Below are 20,768 nucleotides of genomic sequence, written 5' to 3'. Positions count from 1 at the left end.
GCAGCTTGCTTAGTAGAGGGGAAGGAACAGCTAAGCTCTTATAAAGGCTAGTTGGGCATCTTGAAAGGCTATTATAATTTAATTAGTTGGCAGCAGAATGATAGGTGTCCTGTTTTTTAAGTGATAGTCATTTTTGCATTAGTAGTTTGAGTTCCAGAGTTTTATAGCAAGTCCTTTTTTTTTTTAATGTATATTACCCATAATGAAATCTGCTAAATAAGAAAAGACAACTAGGTCCCTTTGTGAATTATCTAGGCCTTTTGTTTTTCTTTCTTTTTGACCTTCAGCCTTGTAATTTTTCACTGATAACTGGTACTATAGAGTTGGGGGAATACAGACATACCTCAGAGATATTGTGGGTTTGGTTCCAGACCACTGCAATAAATATTGCAATAAAGCGAGACACACAAATTTTTTTGGTTTCCCAGTGTATATAAAAGATAGTTTTACACTACACTTTAGTCTGTTAACTGTGCAGTAGCATTATGTCTGAAAAAACAATGTACATACCTTAATTAAAAAATACTTGGGCTTCCCTTGTGGCGCAGTGGTTGAGAGTCCACCTGCCGATGCAGGGGACACGGGTTCGTGCCCCGGTCCGGGAAGATCCCACATGCCGCGGAGCGGCTGGGCCCGTGAGCCATGGCCTCTGAGCCTGCGCGTCCGGAGCCTGCGCGTCCGGAGCCTGTGCTCCGCAACGGGAGAGGCCACAACAGTGAGAGGCCCGCATACCGCAAAAAACAAACAAACAAAAAAAAAACTTTATTGCTAAAAAAATGCTATCATCTGAGCCTTCAGCAAGTTGTAATCTTTTTGCAGTAGTAACATCAAAGATCACTGATCAGAAATCATCATGACAAATATAATAATAATGAAAAAAGTTTGAAATATTTTAAGAATTACCGAAAAGTGACACAGAGATACTAAGTGAACAAAATGCTGTTGGAAAACAAAAAAAGGCACTGAAAGACTTGCTCAATGCAGGGTTGCCATAAACCTTTAACTGGTAAAAAAAAAAAAAAAAAAAAAAAAAAAAATGCAGTATCTGGAAGCATAGTATCTGCAAAGTGTAATAAAATGAGATATGCCTGTACTCCAAAAAATGCTAAAGTATTTTAGTTGCTTTCAAGAAGTTTGGTTCCACTAAGTGGTGTAGTGAAAGAAGAGATTGAAATTACAGGGTGAAGGATAATGTAAAAGATTATATCCTACTTTCCTGTTTGCATAGATAACTGAGAGCAGATTGTACGTTCACGGCATGTTTTCTTTTTGCCTCATGTAAAATCATTTCCAGCTCAGTTAATGTTTGTTATTCAGATTTTTCAGTTTTCATTGTGATCTTTCTTTTTCAGTTTTCGTGGTTCTTGGAACTTGTATTGCAGTGCAACTGGGGACAAACCCTGACTGGATGTTTTTTTGTTGTTTTGCTGGGACATTCATGTTCTATTGTGCACATTGGCAAACATATGTTTCTGGAACATTGCGATTTGGAATGTAAGTAACACTTAATGGTGATTTTGTTTTCTCTTTCAAATATGTAGAATGTTGCTTATAGGTATTTGAGTATTAGGACTTGATTAAACCACTAGTTTAGTAAATAAAAGAAGTTTAAAAGTCTCATTATTTTAGCTACTGTGTAACGGCCTCAATCATGTGTCCTTCTGTCACACTTTTTAAAAGGAAATATTAGAACCTCCCAACCAATATTTTTAAAGTAACATGAAAAACAGTAGGCCCTTCACTCATATCCACTGTATTTCCCTCAGACAAATTCATTTTTCTTTTTCCCCACTGTTATTCACCTTAACACTATGTTTTACTTTGACACATGAACATGTATTTTCAGGAAAGAAAAGATAGTTTATGAAAGCAAAGAGCAACTCTTATCTCTAAATATCATAGCTTAATTAGATTTTATTCTTTTCACATCGTTTTATTTATGAATCTATAAATATCTAAGCTCTTGATAATTTAGTGGATATGAGCACACCATATAGATTACTACTGCCAACAAAATGCCTAACAATTTAAAAAATGAAATAGAAACTTTCTTCAAACTCCGAAGTGAATAGTTCCTACCTGGTGATTAGTACTTTTCCGTAAATATTAATGAGTAAACCAGTCTTGGAACAAGGTTAAGGATGGAATTCACCAACCGGTGTTTAATTAAGTATCACAGATCCTATTTACACTGCTCAAGTTAGTCTTTTATTTTTTTAATGGTGTAGGATTAAAAGATAACCCGAGAAAAGACTCTGAAAACTTCATGGAATATCAAAATAAAAATCTTGATGTCAAATGATAGGAGAATATCTTAACCTAATCTCTCATTAAGGCAAATCATTAATGAATTTTAAAATTTTAGATCACTGATAAACTTAGTTTTCTAGGCCTTGAAAAAGCCAGAATGCATAGAAATTTTTAGCTGTTCCCTACAAGTTCACTTCAGGTGATTTTTGCTAACCTTGTTTAAATAGAATTTAAGATGTTCTTATGACAGTAAATGAATAATTATTAATACTTTGGATGTTAACTAAAAGACATGTCTTGGAAGAATGTAAAAATAAAGGGATTTAGAGAACATGTTTAAGGCACATCTCAAGTGACAGTAGTGGACCTGAGTGTCCAGTTGAGAACTGTATGCCTGTGCATTAATCAGCAGCGTATAAAATGATCTCTGCTCAGAAAATACTGAAGATATCTGGTATTAAAAAAGAGCAGTAATCGAAAATGTTATATGCAGATGTTTTTCCTCAATATTTTCATAGCCTTTACATTATCTCAGTAATGTTTTCATAGTTTTTTTCTGCTTTAGGTAAAAACCACAAATTATGATAGACTTCTAAGATCACTTGGTTTGCCCTAATTCAGTTTTAATTGTTAGTGATGTTACTGTTTTCAAAAATAGCAGAATTTGTAGTATCTGTTTTTCACATAGTTTATGTTCATTGGTTATTATCTCACAGTTAACTTTCAGACCCTTCTTTTGAAAGCTTATCTAGCCCTAATTTATTTTCTTTCCCTTTCAAGTAAAGCAGCACCAGCTACATGGTGTAGGAACTGAAGGAAGGAACGAAAATGAACCGTGGAAGCAAGGGAAGAGTTAAATAGACAGTGTTTTTAGGAGTGATTTGCTATCACAACTTTCTTTTTGCCGGTCTTAACATTTCCCTTGCAGTGTATTCCTTTGATGAAATATGTACTTGAGGAACTGCAAGCAGTTCTATATTGTTAAATCATAAGATGCTTATAGGGGTGTGGCAGGAGATAAGGCTGGAGAAGCTCCAGAAAATTGAGGGCCTTCTATGTCCTGCCAAGAACTGAGGGCTTTTTATCCTGAATCTATTGAGAACCTTTGCAGGACCTAAAGCAGGGAAATGACAAAAGTACCTTTTGGAAATACCAGTCTGGCAACAATTTGGAGGGTGAATTGGAGTGGGCTGTGACAGAAGTAAGAAGATCCCTTAGGAGGCATCACCATAATTAAATGTGAGGAACAATGAAATCTGAACTAGCACGATGACAGTGCTATCGAAGAGAAAGGGATAGGTTGGAGAGAGACTTAAGAGGTAGAAACTGTAGGACATAGTCTGTATTTGGTTATGGAGAATGAATGAGAGAGCAGAGACTGGAATGACTCCCAGTTCCCTTCCTTGGGTGGTTGGATGGAAGGTGGAGAAAGGCCCTGAAGGGAGAGGAACCTATTCAAAGGAATAGTTTTATCCAGAACATGTATGTGAGGGATTTTAGACATCCAAATAGAATGAGAATAGCAGAAAACAGAGCAAGCCTAGAAAGAAGCCCATGAAAATTATTGAACAGCCAGAGTAGGAGGAGGCATACCAGAATGAAAAGCCAGTAGAGGGATGAATTTCAAAAGAGAACAATGCTAAGTGCTGCCAAGACTCAAAATGAGGCCAGACTGTAGGGAACAGAAGTGAACGAAATAAATAAGCACACAGTTAATACAGATTACTTATAAAATGTGTAGCTGGGATGGGAAGGAGCAAGGCATCAGTTAGAGGAGCAAACATGGGCTCAAAGGAAGAAGGGGTTTGTATTTTTAATGGGAAAATTTTGAACATACAGAAGAAACTGACTTAGAAAAGAGATTGAAGACACCTGAAGAAAAGGCGGGGGGGTGATGTATCGAGCTTAGATGGCTAAAAATGCAGGACCCAAAGGAGTAGAGTTATCAGGCAGTTGGGACTAGATTAGGAGCACACTCTCCCTCTGAGACTGCAGTGCTTCCTTATAATGGTGTGAAAAAATATCTAGAAATATCGAGACCAGTTGGGATTAATTTCTCAGTTTAAATTAAATATTTGTATTGTAAAGGATTTTTTTTAAAATTGAGTTTCTTTCTTTCTTTCTTTCTTTAAATTGGCCGCGGCTTGCGGAATCTTAGTTCCCCGACAAGGGATCGAACCCATGCCCTTGGCAGTGAAAGCATGGAGTCTTAACCACTGGACCTCCAAGGAATTCCCTAAGGGATTGGTTTTGATTTGGGAAAACTGTATACAGTTTTCTGAAATCTTGCATCCACATTAAAGCAACACCGAATTTAGTTATTTTTAAAATTAAAAGCAAGCTACAACCTTCATAGAAATATACTGCGAGTGCTTTACATTTAAGGAAATATTTATCAGAATACCAATGTAATGGAAGCATATGGAATAATATAGATATTTCTAAAGTAGTTTTAAAAATGCCATTTTAGATTTCACATAGTTTTTAAGAGCAGATATTATAGGCAGATGTATAGTAGCTTAAATATTGAAGTAAAGTTTATATGTGTAGAAGAGAAAGTCCAAATTTTATTTATTTAATTAGGAAAGGTCAATCCTCAAATATAATTTGAGAAAAGAAATTTTTAAAAATCACTTGCTTTTTCTTCCTCCTTAGGGGAAAGCAGCCTTAGGCATCTTGGGAATTTTATTTTAAAACATTTTTATTTTAATTGTTTTATTTTGATATTTATACACGAGTGACAAAAAAATCACGAGGTTTCTCTAATATATATGTAATAAATCCAGGTTGTTATATGTTTAATAACCTTATAAAATAGTATATTTACCAAAGAAGAAATTTTGTTTGTTTTCCTTAGTCTCCTAATGTCCCTATTTTTAGTTCTTAAGTGTGCTTGCACAAAAAATGGCATAATAATTTATCCATAACTAAATAATTTTCATTCACAGTCAGGTATTGTGAAAAAACCAATGTGATTTGGATACTTCTTCCCTGAAAGTATGAGCTATATCTTTATTCTGATCACTAAAATCTGATTTGCTAAAAGCTGCCTTGCACAGAGAATATCAGTACCTGTCATAGCTAGACAGACCTCTGTCCTGACAGTGCTTCTGGACTGAGTAAGTAGAGAGCTGATGGAGATGGGTACTGCTCATGGGGACCTTCCAAACCCAGCTTAGACCTTTAGGATTTTTACTAGCCTGGATATGAAAAACTGAGGGAGGGATATGGGCTTAGAGGCTAGAACTGCATAGAAGGATTGGGTTAGTGGAAGAAGAGAAGAATTATGAGTTGAAGCTCATTTGTAAACGCTTATAAAATATTCTTTTAATGTTTATGGATTATATTAAATGGAAGAGTTCACATTTCTTAAGACCTAAACCCTCTATATCCAGATACTTTTAAATATATAACTTGTAGATGTATGTATAGAATCATTTTTATAAATTAAATGCTTAGAAACCCTAAACAATCTATAATAAGATTATATTTCTGTAAAACATAGGTCTTAAAAAATCTTACACACTGTGAAAGGTAAAACTCTTAAGTTATCGCTTCAGAAAAAAAATACTCTTGTTATCTTTTTGGGAGAGAATGAAAGAAAGGAATTTTAATAGATTGAACTCAGGCCAGTGTGTCTTGCCTCAAGTGTTATCTCCAAATTATCTGTATATCAGCTTGGGCAAGGCCCATGACTTTTGTGGGCCTCATTTCCCAATTTGTAACGTAAGAGTTTGGGATATGTGATATCTAAGGTTCCTCCTGAGAGTCTATTACTTTTACAGATATTATTCCTAGTGTGCTTATTATAGTTATAGCAGGCAGAGTATCTTCACTTTATGACATTTTTCAATTCATGCATCTAGGGTTTCACATTTACATTAGCTAAAAAGCCTGCCACCCACATTTATTCCTATGTAAGGAAATAACTTCGGGCTTTTTCTTTTCTGTAGTTAATTGAAAAAAGTTAATAGTCTGTGTATTTACTAGTAGTATGACAAATCCAGTTCATCTTCAAATCCAAATAACCTCTAAAGAATAAGTATTCAAAGTCCTGCTACTTGCAAGTAATTAAAAACTGTTGTCCATCATATTGTGTTGGCCAAAAAGTTTGTTTGAGTTTTTCCGTAAGATGGTATAGAAAACCCCGAATGAACTTTTTGGCCAACCCAATACGTAATCCACTTTCTGTGGATTAAGAATTAGGAAATTTCCTATATATAAAATAGATAAACAATAAGGTCCTACTGTATAGCACAGGAGACTATATTCAATATCCTGTAATAAAACACAATGGAAAAGAATATGAAAAAGAATATATATTATATAACTTATCTATTTATAAAGTATGTTATATAACATATACATACTATATATACATATTATATTTCATATATACATATTATATTTTATTAACTGAATCACTTTGCTACACACCAGAAACTAACACAACATTGTAAATCAGCTGTACGTCAATAAAAAATAAAAGAATTAGGAAGCTTCCTACTGAATTCCTATATAGGATCTGCCTATCTTTAAATGTTTTAAGATTTATCGCATGAATTATTAAATACCAGAGACTTTCCTTTTAGTTTCTAGTTTACCTGTTTTGTTTTGTTTTTTTCCCAGCAATGATTCATTCATTTGGACTCTGCCCATTTAAATTTTATCAAGTTATTATAGACAATATCCTAAAACAACTACAACATTTGTATTAATGTAAAACCTAGATTGTAGTTTGAACTATCAGATCATCAGGTAGAATCATGGACCTCTTTCTATCTCATTAGCATTCCTCAGTTCTTAATTTTGATTATGTAGTTTTTATTTGAAGCCTGTTCTATACTACTACGCTATTTCTGTCACCATTGAATTGGATGTTTTAACTATTTTTACGACTAATAAACTAATCCAATATAGTAGAGAGTTATAATGCTGATGGGGAATTAAGGGAAGAGAAAGGAAAAAGGATACGATTCTTAGACGAGAGGTTATCAGGAAACAGGATAAGGAAGTGGCCAATTTGATTTTTGCTTTGGCCTTATCAAAAGAAGTCATACTTTCACTTTCCCTCTTGCCCCTTCCACATCCATGTGGTAATTTTACTGAAATAGCAGAGGTAGGAGCAGGATGAGGTGTGGAGAAGTGAAGGGTATAAGATGATTAGCGGTTTTTCAAGCACATAGATAGATGACTGTCCGCTGGGGCTTCTGAGAAGCATTTCTATCCACAGGGAAGTCTGGATAGGTTCTGGCACTGAGGGGACCTGAATCACAGTGTGATTATTTGGCAAGTAGTATTCACCATTCCTAGGTAATTAAGAATTGACTGCATTTTTAGTTCCAGTGTTTCCAGCTGCCTATTTATAAGTCATTTATTCAGCGTATGACACTTTTAAATTTTAAACTTTTATACTGTTTTGATTTGAGTAAAAAGTATACCTGTATGCATAAGGATAGTAATTGTACTGTATAAATTGCTTCATTGAATCTTTAGATGTCTTTATAAGGAGAATGCTACATTTTAAGTCTATTTTTGCTACCTTGTTTTAGTAGGGCTCTTTAGCAAAAGCTCTGAGTAAAGTTACTTTGAAATGTTTGTTTCCTTATGCATAGATTCGATGTTACAGAGTCCCAGATCATAATTATAATATGCCAGCTTCTCACAGGAACCCTGGGTCCTTGGTTCTGGAACTTCACGGTAACTGCTAGAATATTCATGCTGTCCAGTGAACAATGGCATGAACTCAATAAAGACGGCACCTTTGTCATGCACAGAGTAATTTAAAAACAAAAATTCAAAAGTCTTCTTGTGGTATTTCACAGACAAACAGGTTATTAGAAAACAAATAATTTTAAGATATAATAGGGCAATAAAAATCCACCCTATTAAACAAAATTTTTTGAAATATAATATTTCTGGTGATTTGATGCTAAAAACAATTCTCTCTCCCATTTACCTACTGTACCTTGTAACATTTTTGCTCTATGAAATATTTTTGAAACAAATACCTTTCCACCATTAAACAGAACTTTTTGATATTTACATTTTTTACAAAATAAAGCAAGCAGAGTTTTCCTTAGATAGGTAGGTTGAGGGGACTCTTTATAGTAATGTAGGAAAAATTCTGTTTATATATTCTCTTAATATTCTTTAAGAAACCTGGTACTAGTTTTTCTGCTTCTCTTAAATGATCTTGGTTTTAAAAAAATAAAAAATTTAATGTTAGAAGCTATTCTCACTTCTATTTGTTTTGTTTACTGTTTTCCTCTCTTAGTTGTGCTTTAAAAACTAAGTATTCTTAGCTTTTCATGTTACTGTAGTTATTCTTTGAATACCCTCCTTTTTCTGTTTTGTTTTGGTAAATACCTATTTCCTGAATTAATGCTAAGAGAGTAAGTAATATCTTTTTTTCTTTCGTATTAGAATTGTAATTTTGGCCTTATGACTTTTGAACGTTTAAAAAGATTTATTAAGAAATGCTTTCCCAGTGGAATTTTGCAGAATCCTTCACACTTTAGTATGAAAAGGTTTATTTACAAGAAAAATAGATTTTTTAAAAAATTTTTGCAGTTTAGGGAGTATTGGGGAACTGTTCATATTACAGATCATTCTATCAATACAAGGCTGCATTAGGTTTCGTGCATTGAGTCCCCATACCCAAACGTGCTTCAATAATATGATAGAAATAGTGAGTCTCTGATAGCAGTTCTTTCTGAAAGGTATCTTGTAGCATTATAAATCCAGTTATTCAATGGTAGTAATGATGGCTTTGGGGACAAATCAGTAGTGAGGGATATCCTACATCATGTTTTCAAATAAACTTGGAATATGAAGTATACTAAAAAGTACTATAGGCATGTTTTAGGAGCAAAACTAAAGCCATTTTCAATTGAATTTACAATGTATTGGCATAATTATTTGTGGGATTCCCACCTAGAGTAGAATGATGTGCATAGCTCAGGATGTGTCATCCTTTAGCACTCCTTTACCCTTAACCTGTTTCTGGTAATTTCTCCAAAGACCTGAAGCTTTTTATGCTCACTGCAGTTGTCTAGATTTATAATTTTTGATAGCTCATTTATTAATATTAACTAAACTTACAAAAGGTTTTTTTCCACCAGTGTTCTTAATGAAATTAATAGTCAGGATACTGACTATTATTTACCTTCACCTTGTCTGTCTATGATAACAAAGTACCCTCTGTTTATAGAGCCCTTCCTATTAAAATGTTTCTAGAACTAAAGCATTTTAACATCATGAAAAATGTTTTGGAAATACATTTTTTCTTCAGATGTACTGTCTTCACTTTTATCAGTTGCTAACTTGCAGAGATTTTCCTTTGCTTTTAATGTGTGTTGCTTTAACTGATTTCGGTCATTGAAATGAAATTGTCAGATGTACTTTCTTTTTTCTTTACAAAGTCAGAGGAAAATACAAGCTTCAGAAAGAGTTGTTCTTTGTAATTTGTTTCCAAATTATTTTAATTTATTAGCATCTAAACTCCTGTGTTAGCTATTGCCTGTGGTATTCTGCCATTTTAGGGAAAACTGTGTTAGAATGCAAGAACCTTCATCCTGAAACATACAGACATCTTAGTGATAACAAGTTAAAAACGTATGACAAATGTTTATCCCCGTTGATTAGCAGACTAAAAATTAGAAGAGTTTTAGTACTGTGTAGGAACAACACTAATTCCTTTCAAGGCTCTGCCACTTATCATTTCTGTAACCTTTGAAAAGTCACTTACCCTATCTGACCAGATTTCCTCATCTATAAAATAGTGGTAATATTTCCTACCTCCTAGGATAGTTGTAAAGATTAAAAGAGTAAAGCATGTTATGTGCTGACTACAGTGCTTGTCATAGTGTTTATTATCATTATTATTATATTTTAAAACCTGTGTTAGTAATTCCCAATAATTTCCAGATTTCTTTCAAAATTGATTGTGCTATTTTGAGAGGAAGAATATGTCCATGATCCCTTTATTTAACTCTGAGATGATTACTAAATGAGGTGAGAGGACTGTCTTCTAATTTTTCTGTTTCCAACAGTGATAAGGATAGGCTGCCCCCTTAAATTTGAGACCTAAACTTTAGTTCCTCTTAGAGGACTTGTTCTATGCTAGCTTTTGCCTATTTTTCTCTTATTCAAAGTCACTGGGTGGGTTGTTGTTTTGTTTTAGTCTTCTCAGATAGTCTAAAGATCTGTATAGTCACTCGTGGTAGATAATACTGTTTTAAATAATTCAACTTATCTCAAAAATAGATGCTTAGACTTTCTCTGTGTATAACACTTGACTTTAAAATACTCATAGTTGTCACTCAGCTATATAGTTAATGTTATTAACATTAAGCCTGTCTTGCCCCTTATGAAGGGTAGGAAGTAAAATATTGGAAGGCAGTATGTTGAATTTCTAGGTCAATCTTCATTCCAGTGTACCAGTACTTCACCCACCCTGCTCCCTAGAACATCAGATCCATTTACAAATAATTGCAAATCTGTAGTTAACAGCAGTCTAATCCTTGACTAGGACTCCAGCCCCCTTCAGTGACTTCCTAAGCAAAATGCTTCTCTTAAAATAGTAGCTAACAAGTCAAATTGTACAAATCAGAATTTCTATGACATTGCAAATCTAGCCCTAGTGCGTATTCTCTGTTAAAACCAAGCTAGTAGCCAACCCAGTGACAACGAAATTATGTTTATTATGTATAGTTTAATTTAAAAAATTATGTTTCCAAATTAACTGCAAGTATATCTTTGAAATGCATATGCCATATGTAGATGAAAACTAGATTAAATTGTCTTATTTCTGATATTAAAAATGCTAGGAAATGACGATTAACATGCTTATCAACGCTCACAGAATGTCAGTTAAATCCCTTCACATTCCTCAGTTAATGCTGAGTCTTGTTGGAATTCAAACCAAATGCATTTGTTAGGAATCTCTCTGAACACTAAGAAATAAATATGAGACATTCAAAATAGAAATTTTCTTTATAGTTAGCTAACTTAGATGGTTTGGAGTTGTTGCACCCCTTAATCACTTTTAAAAGCTGTACTTCTCATGTAATAACTGTCCTGATCAGGGAACTTTTTAAGCTGTCTTTCTCTGGTAATGAAGCTTCCCTAGGATCCTCACTCCAACTAGAAAGCTTCTATTTCTTGTTCAGAAGTTAAAATTACTCATATTTATTTAGGACGCCTTGATATTCTGTACCTCTTAATCAGTTGACCATTAGGATGTTGTAAGGAGTGATGGGCCCAAGGGATTTGTTATGAGTGTTGAAGGTTATTTTCACTGTGAACTGCCACACTTACAGCTTCCCTGTCAGAAAAATGGGAGAGCTCAATCTCCACAACTGGTTTGCTTTTCTCCATCTTTCTTCTGTGACAACCATCAGAATGGGTTGTTTGTTGCTGGCTTGTTGTAGTAATTTAAGTGTGTTCTGACCAGAGTACTCATGGATTATCCACAGCAGTTGGGGAAGTTCTTTTTGTCCTTTGACAAAACCTATACTAAAATAAAGTAGAAGTAAGAAATTATTTAAGCAATACCAGTCAAGATATTTAAATACTTTCATGGTTATAGAAAATTATGTTTATTATCATCTAATTTCCCCCCTCTGAAACTTTTAGGCTGTGAAAATCTAATGCTATAGTTAAGAGACTTGTTTTCCCATGTCTTTTTTAAAAAGTCACTCTGGTGTTTTAGGTGGTTTTCTACCACATAGCCCTTGTCCCTTGAAGGGCTTATTTTTGGTGTAGTTGTGGAGGTTGATTTTTTTTTGTTTTTGTTTTAGAGAAATAGTTCCAACACTCGGAAATATTATCACCCATGTTATTATTTTGAAAATAACAAGTGACTACAGAAATGCCAAATTCCTGCCTTATATAATATTCTCCCTCTAGATAATTATGCCTTTCCTGCATAGCCAAAAAGCGTAAAATGAGCCCCCTCCTAATATGTGTTACAGTAAATTCAACCCATATTGAGAGACTTCTTAGTGGAAGGGTGGAAAAATGGACTGTCAGATAACCACTTCTCTTCTAAACAGAATCATTAACTCTTGTTCACTGTTAATCATTTCTGCCACCTGTCCCACTTAGCTTGCTTAGTTTCTCTCTTTCCGGATGGCCTCGCACTGCACGTTTTTTCATTGACAGTCAAGATTAGAGCCACACATCCAGAAGTGGTGATAGGCAATTCTCATGATTCAGAGCAGTAGGGCTTTATCCTGGAGTACAGAGTATTCCACTAAATCAGATAATCACACAGGAAAAAAATGTTCTTAACTAATTACCAACTGGTAAGTAAGTTTTCCCTGGCTCTCCCTCCTAACATTAAAGCATTGTTGATCTAAATTCAGTGATAGTATCTGAACGGTTTACAGAATTCTGTCTTCCAAAATTTCCAAACAGGCTAATCCATAAAAATTTCCCAGGAATCCCAATTTGGGCTTTGTAAAGATCTTTCATGTTTCCTAATCTCTTTTACTTACATTCATCCAAGGTACAAAGATTAATTGCATGAGGTTCCCTCCATTTTTATTTTGTAATTCTATACTTCCTGCCCTTCCCCTCCCAAAAGGCTACTTCACATATCCAGCAAAATGTTGTAAGATGTCTACCCTCCTCCACCCAAGACAGAGTCGATCATCTTTGACACCTGCTTAGTCTCCTGAGTCTGCTACTGAGTGTAATTCCCCTTATTGGCAACATCACTCACCAGGTCAGCTCTACAGATTCTTTTGAGCCTAATTCAGTCCATTTTTTTCAATAAATGTGTATATCAAGATAACTACATCACTATATGTTTGCAGCTTAATATGCTTCTATTTAAAAAACATTCTTGAGCAATCAAAGATAATTTTTTTTAGTTGTGAGAGATTGGTTTCAATCTAGTTATTTATTATGAGCATAAAACTTACATATCTTAAGCTCACATGATAGATTGTCTGCTTGAAGTATCAGTTTTAGAAATGGGGGCTCTATTCTGCTCTGGGATTTGAACCCCCTTGCTGTTGTTGCTATCAGTTTTCTTAGACTGACTTTTTTTTTAAGTTTACCTTCTTAATAGATAAATTATTCACTTTGTTTAAAAACTAACATTATAAAAAAGGTGTGCAGTGAATAGTCTCCTTCTCATCCTCATCTCCAGCTGTCCAGTTCCCACACTGTCCTCTCCAATAGGTACCCACTGTTCTTAGTTTGTAATGTATCTTTCCAGAAATTTGTTATGTAATTATCGGCAAAAATTAAAATGTAATATTATTTTTCTTCTTTTTTTACGCAAAAAGTTCATATATACATTCTGCAGCATTTTTCTTCACCCAATATAACTTTGATATTTTTCCATGTCACCACTAGAGAGCTACCCCACTCTTTTTTTAAAGCTACCCAATAGTTCACTGTATGGAAGTACCATAATTTCTATAACTACTCCCTCACTGAGATATATTTTTAAAGTTTTGCAACTATTAATCTGTAATAAATAACCTTGTACAGACATTTTGTGCAAGCATATCTGTAGGGTAAATCAGCAAAATTAAAAGGCATTTATTTGGATCCAGTAATCTGAGAATGACAATCTCAAGATTATAAAAAATGCTAGTTTACAGAAGGAAAGGAACACCAGTTTTTGCTTTGCTCCTCAGTCTTCAGAATATGCCCATATTCTTTTTTCAGACTTTCAGGCTTCTAATTTCTACTGCCCTGTTTTTGTACCTGGTTTGTCTCTTCTTGACTGTAAGATCATTTTCAGCAACCTCAAAGCTAATTCTTGGCTGCTTTCAGTATCTTCTTTCCAGACATCTTAGAGTAGTTGACCTAATAAGCATAAGAATTTGATTGAGAATTGGGTGAAGTTTTTTTTTTCACACCCATATCATGGAAGGCATTAAATGAATATATCTAAAGGGCAGTAAGTTTTGCCAAGGTATCAGAGATTTATGTTACTTTAGTAAAAGCTCACCATTTCTTCCATTTGATACTACAAAGCACTTATTTCAAGATCTCATATTATATAGCAGTACAATGCAATCCTCTGCTTGACATTCAAAATTTAATACACACACACTTTTTTTTTTTGGTGAGAAAGGTTAAGCTGTAGTTTCAGCCCAACTTCAATGAGTCAGAAATTTTCTTTAGAAAGGAGGGGTTTTTATTGCTCTGTGAAATTCATCAAATTAAATTAAAACGCTCTGGATTTTATTTGATTTTGCTCATAACAAATTTTTGACACCTCCTTTTCCCCTTTCCTCAATATTTGAGATTTTTTTATATTGTGCATGATAGAGGAATGCTGCTAAGCTTGCAAGTAATTAACTTGAAATTGTTTTGAGTAATTCTGCTTTTTTGGATTTTTTGTACCTAATCAGAATTGATGTGACTGAAGTGCAAATCTTCATAATAATCATGCATTTGCTGGCAGTGATTGGAGGACCACCTTTTTGGCAATCTATGGTAACTCTGCACATTGTGTATCCCATGTAATGCATGTTGTCTTTTGCTTGTGTTTTTCTAATATAGTATAATCCAGTTAAAGGATGATATGTAAAAGTATTTTATTCTTTCTGAAAACAAAACGTAACAGCAATGATAGGACACAAACTTCTCTTTAGGGCATAGTGAATTTTACTACTTGGAGTTATGTTGTACAGTAGATCCATTTCAGGGTTATTTTTTTTTCTTTTCTTTGCGGTACGCGGGCCTCTCACTGTTGTGGCCTCTCCCGTTGCGGAGCACAGGCTCCGGACGCGCAGGCTCAGCGGCCATGGCTCATGGGCCCAGCCGCTCCGCGGCATGTGGGATCTTCCCGGACCGGGGCACAAACTCGTGTCCCCTGCATCGGCAGGCGGACTCTCAACCACTGTGCCACCAGGGAAGCCCCAGGGTTATTTTTGAAGGCTATCAGAATTATTATTTGTCGTCCTATTTTACAGCTGAGGAAACAGCAGGTAGTGTATCAAGTTAACCAATGACAAGATTAAGCCAAATCTTTTATTCTCTTTCTGAGCTACACGAGTCTACTAGTTTCTCTGTTATATGCTTAAAGCTGAATAACAAATTTTGGTAGTAAATTAACTCTGGCCCCAGAACAGAATAAGTGTTTATTGAAATCAGTGCCTTAGGATTGTTTTCACAAGCCAGGAACTTGATTTTCAACTTGACTTGAAATGCAGTCACCCCTACAAACACAAGTTCTTTTCCACAAACTTCTGAAAGAGCGAATATAATATATATAATACGGGGGCCAAGAACACAGTCTCAGGAACCAGACTGCGTGAGTTTGATCCTGGCTCCACTGCCTACTGTATGAACTTGATCTGTTATTCAACTCTGTGGCTTAGTTTTCTTCTCTGTAAAATGAAGACAATAATAGTACCTGTCTTATAAGGTTATTTTGTGTATTAAATGAGTATGTGTAGAGCACTCAGACCAGTGCCTATCAAATAATGAGCCCTCAATAGAAGTTGTTGCTGCTCTTACAGTTGGCATGTTTGCTACTCCTAAACAAACACAGTTCTTAAAAATCAGATTAATTTTAAAGTATAAGGGAAATTTACTGAGCAAGTTTTTTCCCTTACCTAACTCACTTTATGATGGTAAATTAGATACTTAAGGAAGTGTAATTAACATGCTTCCCTAAGTATCTATTACCAGAAATTGTTTAATGCCTTTTGTCGGGAGGATAGCGTTGTGAGGAGGGAGAAGATGAAGGAATAAAGATAATCCATAGTCAACCAGGAAAATTCTGAAACTGTTCATTCATGTACGTAATATCATTCAAAATCACATCTTTTTTTACACATTACTCTCAAAAGTCAATACTGTCTCTAGTGAAATCTGAGGTCTGTAGATACATACACACTGTATACATATAGATCTATATCTATAGATCTCAGATTTCACTAGAATGTTATTACTTTTGCTCTTGTGTAGGTTAAATAGTTAACAGTTATAAATAGCTATAAAACTATTAAATAGTGAATAGTTTTAAACAATTTGGCTGTAGAAGAAGGAAAGAAAAGATTTTCTTTTCCTGAAACTAGGTAATAAAGCCTAAAGCCTACCTCCCACTTACTTTTTAAAATTTCTTCACTATATTGATTATTATTTTCATAGGCTTTGTGTTTTATACCAAGATCTCTCCCCCTCCAAAATTGTTTTGCATATCTTACACACATATAAATTACCTTTAATGTTTCAGCATATCAGTAACAAAAAAAAAATGGGATTTCTGGCTTAATCATCCAAAATCAAGTCAGCATCAGGTACATATCCCTAATTATCTGTATCAGTATGGAGGTACAGAAAGCATTGTTTTCAGTGCAGTTATGTATTCACGCAGGCTATACACGTATCCATAATTTTTAGGTGGTGCCTGGTAGTAAATTTGCTTCAGGTAAACTTTTCACCTTTCTTTATTAGGATTTATACACAATCTATACATGTACATAGCAGATGTAATTTTTTTTTCTTTTAAAAGGATCAAATATTTTGTCCTATCTTTATTGGCATTAAGATAACATAATCATTCTTTTTTATTGTATGTTTTAAAAAAGTAATCTGAGGAACTCTCAGATCCAAGACTGAAATGGAGGTCGCAGTAGGGAAAGAGATTCACAGGCCACTGTCTTATTATTAGCGTCATTGGTTCTACTGTTACCATCATTAAAATAAAAGGAAAGGACTTCTCTGGTGATATTCGGAGGCTTAGAGAAATACCCTGGGTTCTTTGAGCAGATTTCAGTACAGATTCCCATTATTGACTTCAAACCACTGTATTTCTTTTTTTCTTTATTCTTGGCCCTATGGGCTCATTGCTGAATATGCTGTTTTGAATTGCATTGTGTTAGTTCAGGAAAGACTACTACATGCAGTGCTCTGATTTATTTGTGTGCCAAAATGGAGAGAAGATGTTTATTTAGGGCCCAGCTGTGAATTTTTTTTTTTTTTTTTTTTTTTTTTTTTCTTCGATACGCAGGCCTCTCACTGCAGCGGCCTCCCCCGCTGCGGAGCACAGGCTCCAGACGCGCAGGCTCAGCGGCCATGGCTCACGGGCCCAGCCGCTCTGCGGCACGTGGGACCCTCCCGGACCGGGGCACAAACCCGCGTCTCCTGCATCGGCTGGCGGACTCCCAACCACTGCGTCACCAGGGAAGCCCCAGCTGTGAAATTTTTATCTCTTTTGAGGTTGAGGCCATAAAATGGAAATTGCCTTCCAAATCCTCATTAAAAGACTTTTACTGATATTTAAGAAAGCAACTTTATAGTAAAAACAAACAAAAACAGTGCAAATGTCTTCTTAAAGCTGATTTTAGAAAATGAGCTGTTTTGCAAAGGTAAGTGATTTCTATCTACTGCATATTGATTACCCATTTCTTGACTTTTTCTTTTTTTTTTTTTTTTTAATTCAAAGAGATGTTTTTTTACCAAAGGTTGTAGTTAGTTTTTGTTGGTTTTGGTTGGTTGGGTTTTTTGTGTGTGCATAGTTTCTGTTTTGGATTTCTTCCCCCCCACCTGCCATTTTTTACAGAAAGAAATTATTTTCATGCACAAAAGTTAGTATATGGTTTACACATTGCAAAAAAACAAGACTTTTTTTGTGTATTGCTTCCCTAAAAGAATATATCCTTTTGAGATGTCTTGGAACTATCTTCTATCATATATATAACTTTAAAAAAAGAATGTCATCACTTTGGAAGGGACCCATAAAATCCCCTCACAGTTACTTTTACTGACATTTGATTCTTTTAAAAGTAGTAGCTGAGGACTTCCCTGGTGGCGCAGTGGTTAAGAATCCACCTGCCAATGCAGGGGACACAGGTTTGATCCCTGGCCTGGGAAGATCCCACATGCCACGGAGCAACTAAGCCCGTGTGCCGTAACTACTGAGCTTGCTCACTAGAGCCCGCAAGCCACAACTACTGAGCCCATGTGCTGCAACTACTGAAGCCCACGTGTTCTAGGGCCCATGTGCTTCAACTACTGAAGCCAGCATGCCTAGAGCCTATGCTCCGCAACAAGAGAAGCCACCGCAATGAGAAGCCCACGCACCACAACAAAGAGTAACCCCCGCTCGCCACAACTAGAGAAAGCCCCCGTGCAGCAACGAAGACCCAATGCAGCCAAAGATAAAAATTAAAAAAAAAAAGTAGTAGTTGATTAAACGTGTATTAAACCAGGAGACACCTTGTGGAATCCAGTTAAGGCAAATGGTGGGTGTTACTACAGGTGAAGTTTCAGAATTCATTAGGTAGAACTGAAGACTTGCTATATAGTGTAATTTATTTGTATCTCATTCTTAAACTAAAAGACTTAAGTAGTGGCTTTATACTTAACTAAATCAGACATTATAAACAGGCATTCCCACATTCTTTGGAAGGAAGTATCTAATCTCAAAATGATACTTTCTGTTTCTGCTGAAATTTACAAAGCCTGTAAGAATATTTTATTATGCTCACAAGAAAAACTAGTCTAACAGCTTAGTAACCAATACTCTGCATTAATCCAAACGATTAAACCAAAACCTGTGTCCATTTAATCTGGTACACCTGAGAATTTAAGATTTTTTTAATCTCTGAAAAATGAACTACATTAGATTGATATTATTTGACTACATAATTTTATGGCATGAATCCAGCGGATTTTACCCTAGCTGTAGAGCAGACACCATGACCCAAGGGAGTTCTTATTCTCCCCAGTCTCAAAGACTATCGACATTCTGGGTAGGCCTGAGATAAAAGTGTTTTTCTAGTACAGCTTTCTGGCTGTTTCTATAGAGTGGATGCACTTTGATCACCCTGGGTATGTTCCAGGAGGATGAGGACAGAAAGAGAAAGACTAGGAAGGACAGTGTGTCCACCCTCCTTGATCTTGAGTGTGAGGTGAAAATGGCAATACTTTTAATACTTTTTAAAAATGATTGAGTCAGTGCTGATTTTTAAGTGATCACCTGGTGAGACTTGGGGTTCCTCTGACTTCTGCTTTCCCTTCACGTTGCCTCAGATTTTCTTGTAGTTAACTTCCTTTTTCCTTCTTAATGTGGGGGCAAGGTGTGTCTTCACAGTATTTCAAAAAAGACTTTCTATGTAGAGAGAGAAAGGGAGAACATCTTAATCTATTTGATAAGTTTATACTGAGCACCTACAATATCCAGGGTTCTAGAGAGAATATAAAAATCAATTCAAACATAAACCTACATTCAGGAGCTTATGTTTTGGTGTATGTGGCTATCATATATGACAGAAGTGAAGAGGACCCTAAGAATGGTTATGATTCTTTGCTCCTACGTCTATAGCTTGCTTACTTGGTTTGTGGTCCAAGCCATTTACTAATTTGCCTGGCTTTTGTAATGTTGCTGTTTATCCTTTGTTCTTTCAGAGAGCAAAAACTTCCATGATCCTAAAGCATTTTCACCAAATTTTAAATACAGTTGTGATGCAATGCAGTTCAATTGTGGCACAGACTACTGCTACACTAGAGTTGGCACCCGTTTAGTGCCCTGGCCTTAATACAGGCATGCCCCTGTAATGGATTAATGCTTCACTTCTTTTGAAATCTAAGTGAGTGTAGTATTTCCTCCTTTGCCAGACAGGTCCTTTGTCTTTGGAGGGAAAAGGAAACTAGACAGAATATTGAATTTCAGCCAGGTGCATCAGACTTAGATTGTAATATCCTTAGTTTTCTGAACTGGAGCAAAAAAATCTCTTGGAGTTCAAAGCAACCATGGTGTTGATTTTCTCTTTTATTGAAAACAAGCTTTGAATTTGGACTGTAGGGTTTGGAGATCAGTTAGAGAAGGAAGGAGACAATTTAAGATGCTCTGTGAAGTTCTGGGCTTAATTTTTAAGTTGACCTATTTCATTTTAGAAAATTAAACACTGCCACAGTACAACTTGAAATTTGAATAGTTGATTTCCCTTTCTTTTTTTAGACTGCAGTTTTTGTAAGAGGTCATAGAGTTGTGTAAATAAACTGAGTTCTTGAGAGTTTTAAAGAAATAGAGTAGCTTAGCATTATATTTATCAATTTTACTGGGGTTTTATACATACAAAAAATGGGAAGTGTCACATTCTTATTTGATTCTAAAAGTGTAAGCATGGGCTTCCCTGGTGGCGCAGTGGTTGAGAGTCCGCCTGCCGATTCAGGGGACACGGGTTTGTGCCCCGGTCCGGGAAGATCCCACATGCCGCGGAGCGGCTGGGCCCGTGAGCCATGGCCGCTGAGCCTGCGTGGCAAAAAAAGAAGTGTAAGCAGCTGGCATCCCTAAAACGTGTAGACAGCCCTGATTAAAATGTCTTCACTGTAAGAACTCATTGCCTATTAAACTACTGTGGGCTTTTGGAATCTTATTCCTGGAGTCATTTGTTTCACTTAATAGAATATATCATTTTACTATTCCTTTCTTTTCAGTCCATATTGGACAAAATGGGAGACTTCAGAAAAGCTAAAGAGAGATGTGCAAAAAGAAAGAAAATCTTAAATGATTTTTAAGATTTAGTATTATACAA

At 35.4% G+C, this 20,768-nt stretch overlaps 1 protein-coding gene across 5 annotated transcripts in view; it reads left to right on the top strand.

Moving 5' to 3' along the window:
• The window catches only part of CEPT1 (choline/ethanolamine phosphotransferase 1), a gene marked incomplete at its 5' end in the record, with an annotated part of 36,709 nt that overhangs the window by 12,297 nt on the left and 3,644 nt on the right, over positions 1 to 20,768 (top strand). For 4 of the 5 annotated variants that reach the window (XM_081225560.1, XM_081225561.1, XM_081225563.1 and 1 more), the window contains 2 exons: positions 1,353 to 1,494; positions 14,631 to 14,715. In XM_081225560.1, the coding sequence (XP_081081686.1) occupies positions 1,353 to 1,494; positions 14,631 to 14,715 (227 nt within the window). Of the gene's footprint in view, positions 1 to 1,352; positions 1,495 to 7,865; positions 7,951 to 14,630; positions 14,716 to 20,768 lie in introns of all 5 variants that reach the window. The other variant, XM_081225564.1, reaches the window with a different exon arrangement.

Source organism: Mesoplodon bidens (genome assembly GCF_964165515.1).
Source record: "Mesoplodon bidens genome assembly, chromosome: 2".
Lineage (NCBI taxonomy): Eukaryota > Metazoa > Chordata > Mammalia > Artiodactyla > Ziphiidae > Mesoplodon > Mesoplodon bidens.
This window is presented reverse-complemented; position numbering and strand designations above follow the sequence as displayed.